At 48.0% G+C, this 23450-nt stretch overlaps 2 protein-coding genes across 2 annotated transcripts in view; one reads left to right on the top strand and one right to left on the bottom strand.

Moving 5' to 3' along the window:
- Positions 1-23450, top strand: part of CUNH14orf119 (chromosome unknown C14orf119 homolog) — a 275876-nt gene that overhangs the window by 102945 nt on the left and 149481 nt on the right. The gene's annotated exons all lie outside the window — the stretch shown is intronic.
- HAUS4 (HAUS augmin like complex subunit 4) lies at positions 9135-21568 on the bottom strand. Its single transcript, XM_056134433.1, has 10 exons — positions 21419-21568; positions 18627-18700; positions 14948-15090; positions 14720-14851; positions 14333-14467; positions 12999-13095; positions 11130-11275; positions 10888-11018; positions 9902-9970; positions 9135-9571 (listed from the first exon to the last, which is right to left on the bottom strand). The coding sequence occupies exons 2-10, from the start codon at positions 18679-18681 to the stop codon at positions 9388-9390; spliced, it is 1092 nt and encodes a 363-aa protein (XP_055990408.1). The 5' UTR covers positions 18682-18700; positions 21419-21568; the 3' UTR covers positions 9135-9387.

The following is a 23450-nucleotide window of genomic DNA, read 5'->3' as shown; positions in this document are numbered from 1 at the left end:
TAACAGTACTCCTACATAAAAAAAAAAAAGAATCTTGAACAAGGGGCCTGAGTGATAGCACAGTGGGTAGGTCATTTGCATTTGCCTCAAACATAGGTGATATGGTTTCCATCCCTGGCATTCCATTTGGTCCCCGAGCACCACCACAAGGAGTAATTCCAGAGTACAGAGCCAGGAGTAACCCCTGAGTACCAACCACTCAGTGTGGCAAAATAAACAAAACAAAATAAAACAAAAGAATCTTGAACAAGGGGCCAGAGATACAGCGCAATGGGCTGAAACACATGCTTTGCATGTTGGAGGCTCCAGTTTGATCCCTAGCACCATAAATTCCTCTGCAAAGCTGGGAGTATCCCCAGAGCATCTCTGGGTGTGGCCCCCAAGCAATTCATCAAATTCAATACAATTCTACCTTTGTTTTTTTAGAAGAAAAAAAAGGAAGACCAGAGAGAAAGTCCAGGGGATAAGGCCATTGTGTTGCATACTGCTGACTCTGGCTTGATCCCCAGTACCACATATGGACTCCAAGCACTGCCACTCCCAGTACCACATATGAACACCTATGAGCACAGAGCCAGGAGTAATCCCTAAGTACCACAGGGAGGATGGAAGGAAGGAAGGAAGGAAGGAAGGAAGGAAGGAAGAAAGAAAGAAAGAAAGAAAGAAAGAAAGAAAGAAAGAAAGAACGAGGAGGGACTGGAGCAATAGCACTGCGGGTATGGCATTTGCCTTGCACGTAGCCGACCCGGCTCGATTCCCAGCATCCCATATGGTCCCCCGAGTATTTCCAGGAGTAATTCCTGAGTGCAGAGCCAGGAGTAACCCCTCTGCATCGCAGGGTGTGACCCAAAAAGCAAAAGAAAGAAAGAAAGAAAGAAAGAAAGAAAGAAAGAAAGAAAGAAAGAAAGAAGGGAGGGAGGGAGGGAGGGAGGGAGGGAGGGAGGGAGGGAGGAAAGAAGGAGGATGGATCTTGAACAAAATCATACTTCTGGGAAGGCCCAGAGTAAGATTCCAGTTGTGATTTCCAATTCATTGGTTTTCCTTTTGCAATCTTGTTTTCCGTAATATGGTCTAAGGTTGGGGGCTCCTTCCTGAGACCCTCTTAGGAGGTTCATGAGGATTCCTAAATGTCTTTGTGAACGTGGATTTTCTTTACTCCAAGGCTACAAATAACTCCCAAACACCAGGGCTGTAGAGAGCTCAACAGGCTGGAGCACGTGCATCACATGCAGGAGACTCCAGTTTGATCCCAGCCCCTCCTCCAGGAACACTATCCCACCCTCCCACCCCCACGCAGCTCTGCTGGATGTGACCTGAAAACCAAAAACCAAGAGTCTTCTTGTTGTACCAAGCCAGACATTAAGAAGATTTGCAAAATAGATGTGTCATGTTTTTTTGTTTTGATAAACATGGTTATTTTACTTCGTGGTGCCAGAGATTGAACCTAAAAAACAAAGCAAATGCATTGCCTCCCAAGGGATGCTCAGGGGTCTCAGGACCACTTCCAGGGACACCCAACCAGGAGTGGTTCTGTCCTCGCATGCCACAATGCAGTGCCTGAGACCACCATGGTCACCTAGGGGGTCAGGGCCTCCAGTGCTGCACCTCAAAACATTTGGTGCTTTGGGGATCATGTGATGCTGAGTCATAAACACATAAATTATGAGCCCCTCCCTTTTTAAGGAGGGTTTGGGGCCACATCAAGTGTCATGCAGGGGCTACTCTCAGCTCTGCTCAGGGGACGATACTGTGTCAGGGATTGAGCAAGGGTTGGTCCCGTGCACAGCAAACACCTTAACCTTTGTACTATCTTTCAACCCCTGTTTTAAGCTTTTTGATGGGAAATAAATTGAGTTTACCTAAGATTATGAATGTAGACTATTAGATATATGATCTCAATATGTAAATATTAAATCATATTTTAAAATCAAATTTAGATAGCCTGATCTTTGCTTTGATCTAATAAGCACAAATACTGGGACTGGGAACATAGCTTAAAACAGAGTACTTACCTGGAAAATGTGAGGCCTGGGTTCAATATCTGGTACTACTCACACACCCACACCCACACTCACACACACACATACAATTATCATCACAAATAAGTTTATTCTTTTTATTAGTTTCTCCAAAACAGAGCCCAGAGAGATTGCTCAAAGAGCTGGGGTGCATGCTCTGCACGCTGAGAGGCCAGGGTTGGATCCCCAGCACCAGCTGGTCCCTGGAGCACCTTGCAAGAAGTAGCTCCTAAGCACTGCTGAGTTTTGCCCCTAAATAAAAATAAAACAGGTATCAAGTAGTTGTTATTGAATAGAGCTTGGGTATATTCAGAGCTTTGATACTTCATGTTGGGAAAGGATTATGTTCAAGAAACATCCATGTGGAACTAGAGAGATAGTACAGTGGGTAGGGTGTTTGTCTTTCACGTGACTGACCCAGGTCTGATTCCTATCATCCCATATGGTTCCCTGAGTGCTACCAGGAGGAATTCCTGAGTGCAGAGCACGAGTAACCCCTGAGCCGGGTGTAGCCCAAAAACAGACAAACAAAAAGGAAAAAGAAACATGGTCCTGAGTCTGGAGTCCCACTAAGAGTGGGACTGCATAACCAGGAGGAAGCCCTGAGCATACTGGGGTGTGATCCAAAAAGCAAAAATGGAAAAAAAGAAGGAAGGAAAGAAGAAAGGAGAGAAGGAAGGAAGGAAGGAAGGAAGGAAGGAAGGAAGGAAGGAAGGAAGGATGTTCATGCTTAATAATATTAAAAGAATATTTTTTTCTGGAGCTGTAGAGTTAACAAGCTGGAGTACAAGTTTTTCTTTTTATTTCCCATGTGGGAGATCTGGGTTCAGTCCTTGGTACCACATGGTCCCTGAACAGTGCCAAGTGCAACCACTAAGCTCTGAGCCTGAAAAAAAATTGTTTTTTCTTATTTCATTTAGAAAAGACTATTTTTAGTGCCTCAATTTTAAACTTCAGGGATACGGATGCAGGTGAGCAGCAGAACGCTTGTCATGCACATAAAGCACCTGGGTTCAATTCCTGGAACTGCACCAAAAAAAAAAAAAGAGGTAAAATAAATTTTAATATAAGGACCACTGTCCAGAACTCATGGCTGCTTCTCCTGGAAGGGAGCATAAAATGAGACCCCCATAACCATGCCACCAGACTCCGGGGCACCCCAAAGGAGGGCGGGTGAGAGCCCTCCCCGTCCCAAGGGACCCAGCCCTGGCAGCCGACCTCCACAACCCAACCGCTGCCACGTTCCAGGCAGCAGCTTTCCACATGCTCAGGCCGAGCTTCACATATGAGTGAACATATTCCTGAACCGCGTGTCTGCTTTTGCGGTCACGCAACACATCATAAGACACTCCCTACTCATATTCCATAATTACCACACCATATCTGATGGGCTTCAGACAGTCGGCAACAAATCATAGAGGGGAATGTATATATATATATATATATATATACACACACACACACACACACACACACACACACACACACACACATATGCCAACTGGGAACACCCGTAAAGACGATTAGAGGCTGCCGCAAAAACCTCCATCCCTCTCGAGAACCCAGCAAGCTATCCTGGTATCCTGACCACATGGCAGAGCCTGGCAAACTACCCGTGGGGTACTCAATATGCCAAAAACAGTAACAGTGATGGTCCTCGTTCCCCTGACCCTGAAAGAGTCCCCAATATGCCTTTGGGCTACACTAGCATGCCATAGGGACGAATGGAGATGTTACTGGAGCCTGCTTGAGCAAATCGACGAACAACTGATGACGAACAACGGGATGACAGTGATACAGTGATAAGGGCCAAGGAATGAAGCAAAGAACTTGAATAAATGCTTGGCATACTGGAGTCCTAGATTCAATCTTCAGCACTACATGATCTCCTGAGAACCAGCAGAAGTGGCCCCCAAGCACCGAAGCAGTAATTACCCCTGAGTGTGTTGCCCACCCCCTCAGCCAAAATCATTGCTATTAAAGGAATCTTGAGGGGAGGAGGGAAAATAAAGGAATTCTGAGAAACGGTGAGGCTACCTGCTTTACCACTGCTGCCCTCCGGGAGCCGCTGACAGTTATGGATAGGATTCAGCATACTTCTAGTGTTGTGAGGGCAATCTACTCTGCATGACCAGTAGCACTGCCCTGTGGCACTGTCCTCCCGCTGTTCATCGATTTGCTCGAGCGGGCACCAGTAATGTCTCCATTGTGAGACTTGTTGTTACTGTGTTTGGCATATCGAATACGCCACAGGGAGCTTGCCAGGCTCTGCTGTGTGGGCAGGATACTCTCGGTAGCTTGCTGGGCTCTCCGAGAGGGACAGAGAAATTGAACCCGGGTTGGCCGTGTGCAAAGCAAACACCCTACCCACTGTGCTATCGCTCCAGCCCCTGCATGACCAGTAGCACTGCACTGTCTTCCCGTTGTTCATCGATTTGCTCGAGCAGGCACCAGTAACGTCCATTGTGAGACTTCTTGCTACTATTTTTGGCATGTCGAATACGCCACTGGGAGCTTGCCAGGAATTTGTGACAAGGTGCTGGAAGGATTTAAGTGAACCATTCTCTATCTACAATAGTAACGGAGAACCCAACTTTGAGTAGAACTTCAGAGATGAAGGAATTATTAAAAAACTGTTGTTATTCCGATGACTTTCCCCTTCTCTTTGTTGCAGTGAGTAGGCATTGCACAAGTTTGGTTGTATATTCACTGAGAATCATGTGCTTCAGTTCTTTGTTTGTTTGGGGGCCATACCCGGTGGTGCGCAGGGATTACTCGTAGCTCAGTGCTCAGGGGACCATATGGGGTGCTGGGGACAGAAACCTGGTCGTCAATCATGTACCGGGCAAGTGCCTTACCCGTTGCACTATCTCTTCATCATTTTGTTGGAATGTTTTTAAAAAGCTTTTTTCATTTGTTTGGTTTAGGTTTGGGTTTTTGGGCCACACCCTACAATGCCCAGGGGTTGGTTACTCCTGGCTCTGCACTCAGGGATCATTCCTGCAGGTGCTGTGGGGAGCATATGGGATGCCAAGGATTGAACCCAGTTTGGCCACGTTCAAGGCAAATGCCCCACCTGCTACACTATTGCTCTGGCTCCCTACAAAACATTTTTTTTTTTGGTTTACATCATAAAGATTTATTTTTTCTTTGCAGGTGCAGGGGGTGGAGGGTGCCTTCTAAGCAGTGCTTAGTGGGGAATCACGGCCACTCACAGCAATATTCAGTTCACCAGACTGGCCCATTCAACACTTGGACCCAGTGGTATGTTGTACTCAGGTCCAGAGATAACACGGGCCACTAGGCTCACCCCAGTGCTGCTCAGGGATTACCAGGGCTACACCCAGTAATACTTGGGGGAACAATGCAGCGCTGAGGATGGAACTCAGGTCCCTGTGTATACAAGGCATGATCCTTCCCTGCCCTCTTCCCCCTGTCCCACTCTGCCCCATCTCCCTGACCCTAAGTCATAGAGATTTTTTTTCTTTTTTGCTTTTTGGGTCACACCCTTCAATGCACAGGGACTACTCCTGACCTGCACTCAGGAATTACTCCTGGTGGTGCTCAGGGGACCATATGGGAAGCTGGGAATGAACTCGGGTTGGCCGCGTGCAAGGCAAATGCCCTATCCACTATGCTATCGCTCGAGCCCCATAAAGATTTTTTAAGTAGTTTGTGTAGCACTGTAGTGGGCAAATAGTCAAATTTTTTTTTTAGACCTTTAGAAACACAAAAAAGCAGCAAGTAGTCCCTTACTGGTCTGTTTCGGGAGCCAGATCTGGGAACCATTGCCTCAGAAGTCATTTTGCTTTCTCAGGCAGTTGGTAATCTAAACATTTCTCAGATTCCTGCTCTCTAGAGTCTTGACTGAGGCCATGAGCTATTTTTCTCAAGTTTTGGTCATTTAAGATGAAGGTTTTCCTTGGTGCTACATTTGCTCATTCATAACTCTGAACCTTCACACACTGCTCCTTCCCTTTCCTCTCTGTTGCTTTTTCTGACATTCTATCCCAAACTCCCCTCTATCAAGTAAAAATCAAATCTGACTTCCCTGCCTTCTAACTCCTAATTCATTTCTCTTGGTTTACAACCGCATTTATCTGCACGTCCTGTTACTTTATGTTCATTGCCTCTTTTTGTGTATGTGCCATCGCCCTGATGTTATAAACACTGAGAACATAACACCTTTTTCTTTATTATTATTATTTCAAGTGCTGAAATCTGGCATGGTTCAAGATGGGCACCTAATTAAATGAGGAAATGCTGAATGTCATAATAAATATCAGGAAGAACCATTTTGAGATTCTTGGTGATCATTTCCTATGCTACTAATTACAAAGGGGAAATGTGTCTCTTTATGCAGCAGTCTGCATGCAACTACTGCCTCAACCAAGCAATCAAACTCGGCATAATGAACAGTGAGACCGTCTGACCCGACTCAGCACAAGTGATGGATGTCAACTACACAATGCCATCTATTATGTATTCTTCACAAAAATGTTTAACCCAAATCTAACAAAACCTACGAACCTATGTCCGTCCAGTTTAGAGGAAATGGAGCCTTACAGAAATTCCAACTTTCTACAAAGATGTCAATGTTGTGGATATCTGCATTAATACAGTAACCACTATCTCCCCATCCTTCTGGGCCAATTTATAGTAAGTTACAGGTATGAGATTTCATTCTCTAAATACTTAAATAAATGGGGTCACAGAGATAAGTCAATGGGATGAATACCTGTATTGCATATGAAAGACCCAAGTTTGATCCCTGACACTGTATGGTCCCCCTAGCCCTACCAAAGGTCACCCTCAAGCAGAGCTGGGAGTAGTCCCTAAACACTGCTGAGTGTAGTAATAATAAATCAATGGCCTGGAGAGCTGGAAAGATGCCTCCAATGGCTAAACAGAGTCTGATCTCCATTATCCCGTGGCTCCCCAATTCTTGGCCTGGTGGCTCCTGCTGGGCGTGAGCACAGAGCCAAAAGCCCTGGGAACATTCCTGAGAGTGACCCCTGGACCTCTGAGCCCTGCTCGGGAAGCCAACCCCTACAAAAGATGAATCTGGGTCACACTTCAGTCCTACATACAAACATTAATTCAAATGTAATAAAGATCGGAAGCCAGAGCTGGAGATAGTACAAGGGTTAAGGTACTTGTCTTACATGCAGCTGAGCCTGGTCTGACTAGCCCCTGAGCACATGATTCCCCAAGCCCCATCAGGCATGATTCTAGAGTACAGAGCCAGGAGTAAGCCCTGAGCACAGCTGTCTATGGACTCCCTGTCGCTAACTCTTTCCCCACCGCAAAAAAAAAAAACAACCCTGGGTTCAATCCCCAATGTTGAAAACTGTCCACTGTCCTCCCGTTGTTCATCAATTTGCTCGAGCGGACTCCAGTAACATCTCACAACAAATCGTGTGACTTGTTACTGTTTTTGGCATATCAAATACAGCACGGGGAGCTTGCCAGGCTTTGCTGTGTGGGCAACATACTCTCAGTAGCTTGCCAGGCTCTCCAAGAGGGGTGGAGGAATCGAACCCTGGTCAGCCACGTGCTAGGCAAACACCCTACCCACTGTGCTATCACTCCAGCCCAATGTTGAAAACATTACATAAAAATAATTTTTAACAAATTCATGGTTCAGGGGCCACAGAGTTTATACAGCAGATAAGGCATTTGCAAGCGACCAATCAGAGTTCGATCCAAGGCATCCCATATGGTTCTCTGATTCTGAGCACCTCCTAGAGCAATTTATGAGTGGAGAGCCAGGAATGAGCATTGCTGGGTGTGAACCAAAACCCATAAATAAGTAAATAAATGGTTCAGGGGCTGGAGAGGTAGTACAGTAGGTAGGGTACTTGCATTGTACAAGGCACTCCTGGGTTTCACCCCTGGCACCCCATATGGTTCTCCAAGTCCATCAGGAGTGATCCCTGAGTGCAGAGCCAGGAGTAACCCCTGAACGCAGAGCCAGGAATAATCCGTGAGTGCAGAGACAGAAGTAACTCCTGAGCACTGCCAGATATATCCCCCCTTTCAAAAAAAAAGTTTTTATTACTGCATCTATAACAGATGGGAGAAGTAAGAAGAGAGAAAAAAGCAAAATTATACTAATCGTTCAATCTAAGGTTAAAAGCACACTGGGGCTTGTGGTGCCATTAACTTTTCCGTAAGTTTGGAAAACTTTCCCCAGAACATTTGTAGATTAAAAAAAAAAAACTATAAAATTAAGCAGTATTGCTGAGTATTTCCATAAACAAACACTATTCATTATTTGTTCATTTTGTGTGGGCCAATGCTAATTTTCCCTAGAAATTAATCTGAGGCCATCATTATTTCATCTCAGCAGAAGAAAGCTTAAAGTTCGCCTTCTTGGAAGGAAGCTGAGCAGCAGAACAAGTCCCTCTAAATAAGAGTGGCGGTGCTGTGCTTCCAGGCCCTCACTGAGTCCCCCACTGACACCCGCCAGGGCCCTGCCTCCTTCTGAACTGAGTACACAGTAGAGCTCGGCTCCTCTGTTCCATCCCCTCCCACCCACTGCTTTCACAGAAAAGCACTGGAAAGCCACACCAGGGGCAACCAGGAGTCCAAGTGGCTTGTGTTGGTCCTGAAATAGAGCTGGGTGCCAAGCTCCATTGTCATAACTGCACAACTGACAGCACCGTGGCACAATAGCTGTTTGTGCCCTTACCCTCTATCTCTCATCCGGGGAGGACTTTTTCCAAAGCAAGTCCAGACTGCATCCACTTCTGCTCTCTATGATGCCTCTGAGTTCCCCTGTATGCAGTCAGCTCTTCTACCGACCCCAACTGCTGGCACGGCATGAGCATTACCGCTCTGTCTCTGCAACCACATAATCCTCCTCCTTACCCACAGAGCTTCCCATGTTCTTTCTCCATCACCAGTGAAAGGAAAACGACAAGGGCTGAAGCAATAGTACAGCAGGCAGGCTGCTTGCCTTTCATGTGACTAACCCAGGTTCGATCCCTGGCATTCCATATGGTCCCCCGAGACCCACCAGAAGGGATCCCTGTGTGCAGAGCCAGGGATAAGCTCTGAGCACCACTGGGTGTGGTCCAAAATAAAAAAAAACTAAAATCATAAGACATAACATAATTTTATTCTTTATTCGAGAAATAATCGAGTATGACAGGGGCGACCACTGACAATTTGTTCCATATAAAACTACATCATCTAGCTGTATTCTCCAGAAGAGAGAAAGCAAATTTTAGTCACTGTGAAAACTGAAGAAAATCAAGAATGCTTCATACAAGGCAGCCCACACTTCCTCCAGTGAAGGTGGCCTCAGACAGAGATGGTCCCGTTACCAGAAGAGGAGGAGACATCTCCCCCCGCTGCTTCATGCTCAGCGGCAGGCCTTGTTGAACTCCTGGAGCACCCAGTGCCTGTTCTCAGTTGTCTGCTTGAGTTGTGTGTACTCTTTTACCAGCCTGTCAAACTCCTCCCCAAGGACCTCATAGGTGTCCAGGACCTGTCGGGACTTCTCCATTTCCTGCTCTTGTAGGCAAATGGCCCCCTCCAAACGGTCCCTAAAAGCCCAGGCACAGAAGGTGCACCATGAGGATCTGACTTCTCCCCAAGCAGAGAAGAGAAGCATGCTAAACTGAGCCAGTCAGGGGGGTGGAGCAATAGTACAACGGGAAGGGCACCTACGTTGCATGTGAGCACCTCAGGTTTGATCCCTGGCACCCAATATGGTCCCCCAAGCTCACCAGGAGTGATCCCTGAGTGCAGAGCTAGAAGTAAGCCCTGAGCACCATGGGTGTGCCTCCCCCACCATCCCCCACCCCCCCAAAAAAGGGCGAGTCTGCAGAGCATGGGAACTGGCTTGAAATAATGCCAGGCTTTACAATTCTCACCTAATGAGACGATGAACTTCCACTTTCTCAGCAGTGTAAGTGTCAGACAAAATCTTTAGCATTTCCATCCTGACAGAGGGAAGAAGGAAATGTCAAGCTGAGAATCTCCATAGCAGCAGAGTTAGTATTGGGGCACTGTGCTTGCACACATCAGGCTGGACACTACTTTAGGGAGAAGAAACATGATCATGCTGACCCTTAAACAGTCGATATTTCAGGAGGCTCGGAATGAAATATCCAGGAAAGGAAAGTTAGCTCAAGTGGTAGAAAGCATGTCTAGCAGGTTCAATCCCCAGCACAATGTCCCCACCCCCACCTCCAAGCATGGCCAGATGTGACCCTGGTAACTGCCAAGCACCTCTGGGGGTGGACTCTATAAAAATAAATAGGGACAAGACATAGCTCCACAGCTGAATGCATGTTTTGCATACAGGAGGCCCCGGTTTGATCCTGGGCACCACATGGTCACCCAAACACTGCCAGGAGCAACCCTAAAGCACCAAGCAGGGAGTAGCTCCCAAGCACCACTTGATGTGCCTCCAAATCATTTAAGTAAATATTGACTGGGATGGAGCTCAACACTACAGCACGTGCCTTGCATGTGTAAGGCCCTAGATCTGATCCTCAGGATCATAAAAACATTTGGGGGGGAAAAAAAGGTAAAATAAAAGATCCTGAAAGCTTTTTGATAATCCAAAGGCCATACTGCTACATGACCTTTACTGAACACCCGTAAGGACCTGGCAGAATGTAGAGAAAGAATGTGGGAAGGGGGTTCCAGGGCTAGAATGTGGCACATAGCTCCGAGGGCTCGAATACACTTGGGGGTCGGTCCCCTGCACAGCATTGCCCCAGTGCACTGCCACATGAGGCTCTCAAACCAAATCACACCCCTATCAAATGATAAGGGGGGAGTCTGCGGAAGGGGGTTAGACAGCACGTGAGACATGAGATCGCATCCCTTGGGTCCATAAGTCAGAGCTCACCTCAGCTTGAGGACCATGGCACTGCACTTGATCTCCAGGTACTGGGCGTTGATGCGATCTAGCTCAGACTGCGCCTGCAGCCGGTGCTCCTGAAGCAGCCTCTGCAGCAAGGCCAGGCAGCGGAGCAGCACCTGAAGCAGCCCCCAGCAGAGAAGAGCACAGGCAGACGGGGTGAACAAAGACACAGAGGGCAGGGCAGATCCAAGACCCAGGCCCTCCCAAGGTGCCCCGGGCTGGCACACCTGTGAGTAGGCAGCACTTCTCTTATCCAGCAGCACCAGCTGCTCCTGCTGCTGGTTCCGGCTGTCCTCGTACTGCTGCTTCTCACCTGCCAGGACCTCGGCCAGCTTCCACACCTTGGCTGCCTTCAGCGTCTCACTGTCTGAATCTGGGCAAAGACACAGAACACTGGACTGAAAAGCCCAGTCACCCCAGCCCTGCTGAAATCCCGTCAGTGCCCCTAGCCAGCATGGAGGTTAGGGGATTCTGTCTTTTGCCAGGTTGCCTGCTATGACAGCTTGTTGAAGATGTCCCAATTCTCATAACGAAGTTCTCGTCACTTTATTTATTTATTTTTTTTTTGCTTTTGGGTCACACTCCGTGATGCACAGGGGTTACTCCTGGCTTTGCACTCAGGAATTATGCCTGGTAGTGCTCGGGGGATCATATGGGATGCCAGGAATCAAAGCCGGGTCGGCTGCGTGCAAGGCAAATGCCCTACCCTCTGCACTATCACCCCAGCCCCTGTTCTCTTCACTCTTACCTTGAATTCCATTTTGTTCTTTAATGTGTTTTTAAATTATATTATTTTATTTTATTTTTTAATCTATTTTATTTTTGGTTTTTGGGTCACACCCGGCGATGCACAGGGGTTACTCCTGGCTCTGCACTCAGGAGTTACTCCTGGCGATGCTCGGGGGACCATATGGGATGCTGGGAATCGAACCCGGGTGGGCCGCGTGCAAGGCAAATGCTCTACCCACTGTGCTATCTCTCCAGCACCTATATTATTATTTTAAATGAAGCAAGATTTTTTTTTTCTTTTTGGGTCACACCTGGTGATGCTCAGGGGTTATTCCTGGCTCTGCACTCAGGAATTACTCCTGGCAGTGCTTGAGGGACCATCTGGGATGCCAGGGATCAAACCTGGTGGGTCGAGTGCAAGACAAGCACCCTACCAGCTGAACTATCGCTCTGGTCACCAAAGCAAGAGAGTTTTATTGAAGGAAACTTGCTTAGAAAGATGTGAGAGCAGGGGGCCGGAGAGACAGCACAGCAGGTAAAGTACTTGCCTTGCACCTGGCCAACCCGGGCTGGAACTCCCAGCATCCCATATATGGTCCCCTGAGCACCACCAGGAGTGAGTGACTCCTGGGTGCAGAGCCATGAGAAACCCCTGAACATCACTGGATGCAGCCCAAAAACAAACAAACAAAAAAAAGTGAGAGGAGATAAACAGAAGGAATGCATGTTCACAAGAGAGCACAGGCTTCTCCAGAGTGGAAAAAAACAAGCAAAGAGACATAGAGACAAACAGGCAAGATACGTGTTTAAGGAAGAACACAGGCTTGAAGAGCCAGTCTGGTCCTTCATTATTAAATCACAGGAATAAAGATAAGTAGGATTCTATTAGCCTAAACTCTTTACTATTCCATCTGATTCTCCTGAGACAATCTTATCCTTCCCTGCAGCCACGGGACAATCCCACCTGGCACCCTGCTGATTAAAGCATCCTGACGAAATTCACTGCTTTTATTCTGCCAGCAAGGAAACAAACAAGCATGGAGCATCACATCACCCAGGCTCTCCAGCTTTGGTTCCAAATCTAAAAATTCAAATTCACTGGGGCTGGAATGATAGTACAGCAGGTAGGGCACTTACCTTGCATGTGGCCAACCCAGGTTGAATCCCTGCCACCCCATATGGTCCCCCAAGCAATGCCAGGAGTAATTCCTGAGTGCAGAGGCAGGAATAAATCCTAAACACAGCAGGGTGTGGCCCAAAAACAAAAAAATAAATAAAATAAAATTCAAAGTAATTTTTCTCAGAAGAGCAGGCCAGGCACCGAGTAGGTCAGCTGCAAGTAACAGAACCCGGAGAGCTGCCCTCACCTGCACTAGGGTTGTGGTAGCAGAGCAAAGTGAAGCATTTCTTCTTGAGCTGTTCCTCCACTTCGAGCAGAAGCTGAGCTCTCATCCACGCAAAATTCTACAGCCGCAGCCAAGAGAGATACAAACGGACCTTTAGAACAGGAAGATCCAGGGCCAAGAGATGGTTCAGGGGTTAAGGCGCTAGCCTTGTGCGTGCTGATCCTGATTTAATCCCCAGCACTGCCTGTGGTTCTCCAAACCCTACCAGGTGTGAGCAAAGAGCCCAAAGATGCCCCCTAAACACCACTGGTTGTGGCCAAAATGTCCCTCTTCCCTGAATAAAGAACCAGAAGATACAGTTAATGAACGCATGGCGACCACAATTTCAGTGATAGCCAAAGAAAATGCATCCAGAGGCCAGAGCAATGGTACACTGGATAGGGCATTTGCCTTGCACACAGCCGACTGGATTCAATTCCACATCCCATTTGGCCCCCGAGCACCTCCAGGAATGATTCTTGAGTGCAGAGTCAGGAATACCCTCTAAGCATCACCAGGAGTGACCCAAAAAGAAAAAAAAAAATTGGAACCAATTATAGAAGAGCAAAGATGGACATAATATTATACTACTACCTGTGAGTATTACTTCTCTCATTTTGGGTTTCGGGGCCATACCTGGCAGTACTCAGGGGTGACTCCTCGTTCATTGCTTAGGGGGCAAAGAGGAACTGATGGGAAAGGGTGACAGAGTCCCGGCCTTCTACATGCAAAGAATACACAACAGTCCTTTTGAACTGTCTCTCCAGCTCCTCAGTATAGTTTGTAACAGTAAAAATGTGGAAATAAGCTTAGTATCAATAAGGGTAAGCGAATCACACTATGTCCATATAAACAGAATCCTAGTGGTGATTTAAACCGAGATGTTTCAACACTGAGTGCTTCAGGAGAAAACATCTAATTTTAGGTTTACTGACTTAAAAAGAAGTCCAAAGTGTATTAGGCAAAAATACATCATCCTTTCTATGCAGTATGAGGGTGTGTACCATTATTCCAAGCTGGATATGGTAATATGTCTATGTAGTAAATTTGAGTAAACACAATGAATGCATATCATTTTTACAAAAGCAAAAAAGCTTTTTTTTTGGGGGGGGGGGAGTGGTGTGGGGAATGAGGCAGGAACAGGGGTGGTTTTAGGCCAACTGTGCTCAGGGGATCATCTGTGGTGCCAGGGACTGAACCCTGGTCAGCTGAGGGCAAGGCAAACAAAAGCAATAAAGCTCAACCGAAAAAGCCTCGATACATGGACAGATTCATCTACACACATTAACACATGCACACACACAGGCGGGCCCCACCTCGGAGGGGGGCATGAGCTCCAGCAGGTCTGCTCTCTGTAGTCCGAGCAGGGGGGGCGTCTCCTTCTCCTGACTCGGACCTAGGAGTTGGGTCAGTTCCGTTACAAGCAGCCTCTGTTCAAGCACTTCATGAAACTGAGACAGAATGGAAAATCACAGAGGTCACCACAACTCCTCACACTCCGTTCTTCACACATTCACGGTGTCCTCACCCGTGTCAACCCTCAGCAGCTGGTGCTCTCTCCCGGCGAGTCTCCCAAACCCTGGCAACCCACCACCACTTTTCCCGACGACAGTTCTCCTGGGCTGGGACGACCATAAGCATAACTGAAGCGCCCATTCCCCTGGATCAGAAAACCAGAGCTGGTTTTCCTGACGAGACCTCACCTTTCTGTCCTCAGAAGTAAAAGGTGTGTCCTGTGACTTCACATAATGGTCTATGAGCAGCTCTTGAACGACTCTCTGTAAAATCTCAGACCGCAGCCAGGCTGTCTTATGCAGTCGAAGTTCCTTCCATGCCTAGCAAACGAAACAAACCCCAGGGGAAAATTCCTTCCCACCCTCTCTCTTGCTCCCATTCTCCTGCCGGTGTCATCCCTCTGTCCAGGGCCTTACCTGAGCCTGCTCCTTGGCAAGGCTGAGGCTCAGGCCACTCTCATCCACGTGCTGTGAGAGCCCCAGCAGCAGTTTGCTGAAGTGTGGGTTCTGTAACAGGTCCTCTTCACTCAGGTTACAGGGAGGAAGCTGTTTGCTGCACACTTGAGGGCACATCCCCACAGGGACAAAAAGAGAAAAAAAGGTATGGACCCTTACTTTGCAGAACAGAGCGCTTGTTGTTTTTTTTAACCCTCACATTTCCAAAAGTACTTTTAAGTTTTTGGTTCAGATGCTTAATCTACTGGAAAATACATATCTTTAATATCTAAAAATAAACTCTATAGCTAATATTCAAAGTAATGGATATCTGTATTATAGAAGAGGCTACAGGATCTGGGATGTAGCTCAGCGGTAGAATACATGCCTTGCATATGTGGTTTGATTCCCCAGCACTACAGAAATAAATAAAAATATGTGGCTGGCTGGGCTGGAGCAATAGCACAGCAGTAGGGTGTTTGCCTTGCACTCAGCCCGCCCGGCCAAGCCGGGTTCACATTCCTCCACCCTTCTCGGAGAGCCGGGCAAGCTACCGAGAGTATCTCGCCCGCACGGCAAAGCCTGGCAAGCTCCCCGTGATGTACTCGACATGCCAGACACAGTAACAACAAGTCTCATAATGGAGATGTTACTGGGCCCGCTCGAGCAAATCGATGAGCAATGGGAGGACAGTGACAGTGATAGTGATGTGGCCAGCTAAGGGCCAAAGTGACAGTACAGTAGTTAGGGTGTCTGCCTTGCACATGGCTGACTCTGCATCCCATATAGTCTCCTGAGCACCGCCAAGAGTAATTCTTGAGTGCAGAGCCAAGAGTAACCCTGAGCACCGCTAGGATGACCCAAAAAACAAAGCAAAGCAAAACAAAACAAACCAACAAAAAGTGACTGGAGACATAGTACAGAGTATAAAGTGCTTACCTGCATGCAGTCAACCAATTTCTATCCCTGGCACTGCATATGGTTCCCTGAGCACTGCCAGGAGTGATTCCTGAGTGCAGAGCCAAGAGTAACCTCTGAGCACTGCTGGGTGTGGCCCCAAAACTAAGTAAATAAAAATTAAAAGGAAGGGGTGGACAGAGAGATAGCTCAACAGGATGACTGTATGCTTTGCATGCAGGAGGCCCAGGTCCAATTTCTGGCACCCTGATGTGACTCCAAACCCCCCTAACCTCCCCCTACACACACACACACACACACACACACACACACACACACGGGCCTATAGCATATGAGTTTGCCCAAAGCTCCCAATTCTGATCCCCAGCACTATACTACATGCGTTCCCTACCCCAACACTGCCCAGTAGAGCCCTGGTGGTCCTGACATCACTGGGTGTACTCCTAATGGCCGCCTAATGACCTTTACCTCAGATCTGATGGGCTCTACATCTGCACTGCCAGATCTGAAACCCTGCTAGAAACGCTGCCCAGAAAAAAAGAATATGGGATGAGGCTGGAGCAATAGTATAACAGGTAGAATGTTTGCTTGCATGCAGCTGACCTTGGTTCAGTTCCCAGCATCCCATATAGTCCCTGCTCACCACCAGGGGGATTCCTGAGACCACAGCCGGGAGCAAACCCTGAATACCACTGGCCCAATAAATAATGGCCCAATAAATAAACAAAAAATGGAACCCCTAATTACCACAGTATCCAGAATTCCTCCTTAGCATTATCATAAGATATGAGAGTTCCTGAAGGAAGGAGGGAAAAACATACACAAAGTGACTTCAGATGCATCCTCTAGTTGCATATGCAGAGGAGGTATACCCCTAACAGAAGAACAAAATGTTCTTATTTTGTAATCCTTATGAGCATGAGACCTGGGTTTCATCCCCAGCACTGCAAAATAAATAAATAAATAAATAAATAAATAATTTTTTTGGATGGGCCAAATTCTCCTTATCGTAAACAGAATTAAGTAAATCCATGCTGATGCAGAGAGTACATAAAAAAAGTAAAAGCAAATTGGGATTTTCTGGGCATTCCATATATTCGGGGAGCTTTCTTTTCATCTTTTTTCTATGTGCATTATTAGGCTGAGGTCTTGCTTTCATTCCTACTTACCAAACAAATAAAAATTTACATTTGTTGAGCTATAATAAAAGTCCTTTTTGTTTTGTTTGATTGAGGTCCATGCCTCAGAAGTGTTTGAGCATTACTACCCTATCTCCAGTGCCCAAAATAGTCCTTTATAGAAAAAGATACCTCTTTATTTGTCCCTAAAGCTAAAGGAGCAATATGAAATGGTCAAAATAAAGGAGATGCCTATACTTTTTTTTTCCCCACTATAATTACCGCGGGGGCCGCTCTTGGTGCATGCCAGAGACTGAATCCAGGGCCTCACATACAAGTCATGTGCTCTACCACTTGAACCAGATTCCCAGTCCTAAAAGATCAAGTTCTTGAATGATTCAAGATACAGAAAGGGTTTCTGGTATGAAAAGAGTTCAAGATAGGGAAGTATTCAAGATATGGAAGGAGTTGAGATTTTGGAGACAAGATACAGGAATCTTCAGTCGGGGGTGCTGGCGACCCTTATCTTTAGGCCTGGGAATCTCTTGACTTTTCAGTACATAGTGTACAAACAGATACCAAACAGAAGTCCGTGCAATCTATTTTTCCAATGAAAAAGTGCTTAAGACACTTCATATTCAGAGCCAGAGATATAGCACAGCAGCTAAGGTGCTTGCCTTGCATGTAGTCCGTTGATTCGATTCGGGGCACCAAATACGGTACCCTGAACACTGCCAGGAGTCACGCCTGAGCCTCCGCAAATGTATCTCCAAACCCATCCCCACCAAAAAAAGAATCTTCACATAGGGCCAGAGAGAGAATACAGAAGCGAAGGTACATGCTCTCATGCCACTGCTCAATACCCTGCAGACAATCTCCTGTGCATCGTGGAAGGTAGCCCAGGTAATCCGGGCACTCCCTGAGCAGTCCCGCAGCCAAAGGCCCTTGCATTGAAGTGCCAGTCAATTGGTCAAGAATCTCCAGAAGGGGCCATGGGCCTCCAGAACACCACTTGGGGGCTTTTCTCAAAAAAATATTAAAATTCGTTGGGTCAGAAATGTGGCTCAGCTGTAGAGCACTGCCTTGCATGTGACACCTGGTGTTTGCTCTTTAATAACACATACATGCAAACACACACACACACACACACACACACACACACTCCCCATGTGTATACAAAAATCCTTTCATCTATTCTCCAGAAAGTTTCTGTGAAAACCACACTAGTGAGCATTCTAATTTTTTGTTTTGTTTTTGTTTTTGTTTTTAAGCCACAGCTGGAGGTGCTTATGGATCATTCCTAGAGGGGCTTGGAGGACCATACAGGGTGCAGGGGCCTAAACCTGGGTTGGCCACAACCACGACCATGACCATCCTGTTATTCGTCGATTGCCTCGAGCAGGCCCCAGTAACGTCTCCTTCATCCTAGTCCTGGGATTATATTCAAGGCTCTTTAGAAGAATGAGACCCATCATTGTTACTGGGTTGGCCACATGCAAAGCAAATACCCTTCCCACTGTACTATGGTTCCAGCCCCACAGTGAGTGTTCTCAATCCTTTCTTATCATAGAAGACTAGAATCCAGATTAGATTTCATCAAATCTCTTTCTAATAGCCACCCTTACCTTGTTGAAGTATTTCCATTCCTTCCCCAGGCAGGCAGAAATCCCCAGATGCCATTTATTTTCTTGAGCCTTATCTGTGGATCAAGTGACAGAAAGCAAAAAGATGGAAAAACTTTGGGACCAGAGCAATAGTACAATGGGTAGGGCATTATTTGCCTTGCTTTTTTTTTTCTTTTCTTTGGGGGGGGGCCATACTTCTAATCTCAGGAGTTACTCCTAATGGTGCTTGGGGACCCATAGGGATGCTGGAGATAGAACTAAGGTTGGCCATATGCAAGGCAAGCACCCTAACCATTGTACAATCTCTCCAGGCCCCTTATTTGCCTTGCATGCAGCTGATCTGGGTTCGATACCTGGCACCCCATCTAGTTCCCTGAGTCTGAGTCCCACCAGGAGTAATTCTTGAGCCAGAGCCAGAAGTAAGTCCTAAGCACCACCTGGTGTGGAGTGGCCCAAAACCAAGCAATGAGCCATCCAGTTCATCTGGCCAAGATTGAGGAAAGGATCCCCAGGCCCTCTGAACACTACTTAGGAAACCTCCCTCTTCCCCTAAGTAAAAGTATTTCTGTTGTCTACAAGTTGGGGACAAACCTCAGGCATTATTCTCCCTACAGGAAGGAAATATGTCACACATCCTGGGTTGGGAAAGATCTTTGTTTGTTTATGGGCTACACCCTGGATCTGTGCTCTGGGATCACACCTGGAGGGCTCAGGGGACCATATGGGGTGCCAGGGATTGAATCTAGGTTGGCCATGTTCAAGGTAAGCATCCTCCCCACTGTACTATCTCTTCTGCCCACCTAGATCTTCATACAAGTATTATGGGTTGACTTACTAGTAGTGGCAAAACACTTTGCATTCCAAGCATATAAATGTTTTTACTTGTTCCAAGATATCTAAAATGAAGCTGCCTATGGGGGTGGGGGACCCAAAATGTTACAAGTGACTAATCTAAACAGAACACTGCTTCCCACCCCCTACCCCCTTCCTCCCATGCATAAACTAAATTAAAACTAAGCTGTTGCTTCACAGTTATGAATGAACTGGGGAAAGGGGGTAGAATCAAAATCAGCCCCCATCCCCCAAAAGTGCAACTATCAAATTCCACAATTGTTTCTTGTGTTTAAGTTGTCCTTTCATCTTAAATCTGTTGGTAGTTTTTTTTTTCTTTTTGGGTCACACCCAGCGATGCTCAGGGGTTACTCCTGGCTTTGCACTCAGGAATTACTCCTGGCAGTGCTCAGGGGACCATATGGGATGCTGGGAATCGAACCCGGGTTAGCCGCGTGCAAGGCAAACACCCTACCCACTGTGCTATCACTCCAGCCCCTGTTGGTAGTTTTTGATCATTAATTTTAGAACCATCCCTCAGGAGTAACAAATCATTCCACACTTCAACAATGACTGGTTTTCACCTAACAGCATTTGTCAAGAGCACCTGGCAGAAAGAGCACCAGAGGTTAGCGACCAAAGAGTAACCTAACGGAGTAGTTAAAACTGCCGAGGTGGGTCTGGAGCTATAGTACAGAGGGTAGGGTGTTTGTCTAGCACGCTGCTGACCCGGGTTCAATTCCTAGCATCCCATATGATCCCCTGAACACCGCCAGGAGTAATTCCTGAGTGTAAAGCCAGGAGTAATCCCTATGCATCTCCGGATGTGACCTAAAAAAGGTAAAGAAAAATTAAATAAAACCGCTGAGGTCCCGGCTGGAGCTGTCTGGGTTTTCTGCCAGAACAGCGCGCAGTGTAGAGCACAAAATGACATCAACACCAAGGGGCAGTAAAAAACGGGCCCAGCTCAGACTCCAGAGACAAAAATTCTCCCTTGATATCATTTTCCCTATATTGCGGCACCCTTTCCTCTCCTGAGGTCTATCAAAGGGCAGCTGAGCCTCCAGGAGCAGAGCAGACAAGGAAGGTTATTATGATTTAACAATTCATGTTCACAGAACATTTGGTTCACTCCTCCGTTTGATGAGTAACATCAAAGTAACTACTCATTTGTTTTGTAACACGGTCTAGAGGGGACGCACCGGAGGAGTCAGAACCACGGGACTCAATTTGCTGATCATCTCGGGCCTTGGGTGTGAATTTCAGGGACTTGCTATTTGGGTGCCAAACCTTTTTTGCCACCTGCAAAACTGAGATAAGGATTCTTGCCTTGGACGAGGCATTAAGAATTAATAGCACAATCGACATGTCAACACAAGGCACCCTTTAGGGGAGCTCGGTGTTTTTCAACAGTTCGCTTTATCACGGATCTAAGCGTGCAAGTGAGTTTGGCAGGTAAATTTCGCAGAAGGAAATGAGGACCGACCCACGTCTCAGAAAAAAAGTCACTCTCCAGGCGAACTGCTCCGTTAGGTTTTTGAAAGGTGCCGTGTGCGTTTTTCTTTTTTTTTTTTTAATCTTTTTTTTTACCCTTTTTAAATGTGTGAGCCGGGTGGCAATCCAGCTGCACTCTGCCCCCTCCGCACTCAGACGTGTTAAAACGCGGCTACGCGGGACCCAACCATTTAAACGTTCTGACTCAGGCGTCTTTTAAATTCCTCAGAGCTGTCTTTACACGCTGCGCCGAACGTTAAATTGATTTTACAGGTATTTTCACAAGATGTGACCCTGACAGGGCCCGAGATGAATCAAAATGCGGAGCGGGCTCCCGGCGCCGCCGCCTTTCCTCCCCTACGTCTCGGCGGCCAAGGATCCCCCAAGGGCGAGGGCGGCCGCCCGGCCCCCGCCCGCGCGCCTCCCCCGCGCCGCGCCGCCCGCCCGCCGCCCCCTCGGAAGCAAACCTGCACACACACAACACGCGCGCGCACGGCGGCCCGGCAGCGTCTACACCCGGGGCCCCGTCGCGCCCGCGCTCCGGAACGTCTCACCCGGCCCGCCGCAGGGGGCGGGGGGAAATAGAGGCGGCAGGACCGCGCGGGAAGGTCCGGATGGGGCGCAGGGTCGCACACCCGGGCGGCGCGCGGGAAGGGGCGTGGCCATGTGGGGCGTGGTCTCGGCGGGGCGGGGCCTTGGTGGGCGTGGTGTGTCCTGGGGCGTGGTCTCCCTCGAGGCGGGAACGCGGGCCCCGCCCCTCACCGGCGGCGCGCGTACCGGGAGATTCCCGAAGGCCCGCGAGTCGGAGATTCTGAGTCCCCCCTCCCCCGGCTCGGGGGAGTCTTTGCCCCGCCTCCGGGGGCTGGAATATGGCAAACGTTGGGAGAATGGAAATAATTTCCGATTTTTTTAATGGAGGGCCGCTGATGAGGCAGGCACCGTACCGAAAGTTTTTATTTGCCGAAGTCACTGTCCTACCCATTGTTGCACAGCGCGGGAAAACTGGAGCGCAGAGGCGAGAAGTGGCTCCCAGGTGTAAAACCTGCGGACGCAGTGGCCGTCTGCGCTCCCCCGCCCAGCCTGCCTGCTCCGCCCGGGTGGTCCCGCCGCGCCCTCTGGGCTCCTCTGACCCCAGGCTGCGCTGCCCCCCTGCAGCCTCACCCCTGTTTTCTTGTCTGCGCTGCCGGTCTGGAGCTAGAGCTCAGGACGACACAGTGGAATCTGGGGAACAAGCCCTATCAGCTACGCAACCAGGAAAGAAGGGGAAAGGGCCTCTTCCTCCGAAGGGGAAGAAAGCCCTGCCCAGAGGCACCCTGAAGACAGTGCCACACGTCTTTAGCTGGAATGACCTGCTCACCTCCACCGGAGCTGGATGTCTCACATTTGCCCTGCAGACCTATATTCTTACTCCGTATTCTAAGTCTATATTCTCATTCTAACCCATATTCTAATCCGGTGTGGGCTGCTGACTCCCTGTAAGGCTTTAGTGGACCACCCATGGGAGGGGGGTGCTCCCGGCCAGGAGACTTGCATGGAGAGTCTTTTGGGATTGTTTTATTTAGGGGGAGGGATGTTTAGGGGCTATTCCTGACTCTTTGCTCTGGTTTTCACCCTAAACCCTTTACTGTCTTTTCCGCCCTAGTTCTAGCCATCAAACCCTCCTTTCAAGGTGGTAAGATAACTTTTGGGGGAAGCCCACACCCAGAGGTGCTAGGGATTACTCCTGGTGGGGCTCAGGGGACCATATAGGGTGCCAGGATCAAACCCCCATCAGCTTCATGCAAGGGCCCTTGCCCTACCTCTTTACTATCTCTCACCTCTTCCCCCTTTTTTAAAGCTCTGTCTTACCCCATTCCTGTCCTCTTCAAAGTACTATAATCAGGCCAGAGAAATAGTACAGTGGAGAAGGCACTTGCCTTACATGCAGCTGCTGGGCACCCTGGGCCCTGCCAGGAGCCAGGGTGGTTTCAGTCCCACCAGGAATGATTGCTGAGTGCAGAGCCAAGAGTAATCCCCGAGCTTCACTGGTTGTAATCCAAACCTCGCCCCAAATGTTCACTAGAATCTAGTTACCTGCATTATTTTTTAAAAATACTTGATGTGGGGGCCACAGTGATAGTACCACAGATAAATCCTTTGCCTTGCATGCAGCCAAACTGGTTTTGATCCTAGGATCCCATATGGTTCCTAAGCACCACCAGCAGCACACATGTGTTTGGTTTTAGCATACCAAAATTGATTGTATTCTCTTGTATACATTCTCCGTCCCTCTCGGAGAGCCCAGCAAGCTACCGAGAGTATCTTGCCCTCACGGCAGAGATTGGCAAGCTCCCTGTGGCATATTTGATATGCCAGAAACAGTAACTATAGCAGGTCTCATTCCCCTGACCCTGAAAGAGTCTCCAATATGGCACCATTGGGAAGGACGAGTAAGGTGAGGCTGCTAAAATTTCAGGGCTAGGACGAATGGAGACATTACTGGCACCCACTTGAGCAAAT

The sequence above is a fragment of the Sorex fumeus genome, unplaced genomic scaffold (genome assembly GCF_029834395.1).
Source record: "Sorex fumeus unplaced genomic scaffold, SorFum_2.1 ptg000098l, whole genome shotgun sequence".
Taxonomy (NCBI): domain Eukaryota; kingdom Metazoa; phylum Chordata; class Mammalia; order Eulipotyphla; family Soricidae; genus Sorex; species Sorex fumeus.
This window is presented reverse-complemented; position numbering and strand designations above follow the sequence as displayed.

What these genes read in the sequence shown, in the direction of transcription:
- HAUS4 (XM_056134433.1), bottom strand. Translation starts at nt 18,681, where the DNA reads ATGGCATCTGGGGATTTCTGCCTGCCTGGGGAAGGAATGGAAATACTT. An exon ending in GAAGTGCTGCCTACTCACAG is followed by an intron (nt 11,019 to 11,129) that starts GTGTGCCAGCCC and finishes GGGCTGCTTCAG; the next exon opens with GTGCTGCTCCGCTGCCTGGC. An exon ending in GCCATGGTCCTCAAGCTGAG is followed by an intron (nt 9,971 to 10,887) that starts GTGAGCTCTGAC and finishes TCCCTCTGTCAG; the next exon opens with GATGGAAATGCTAAAGATTT.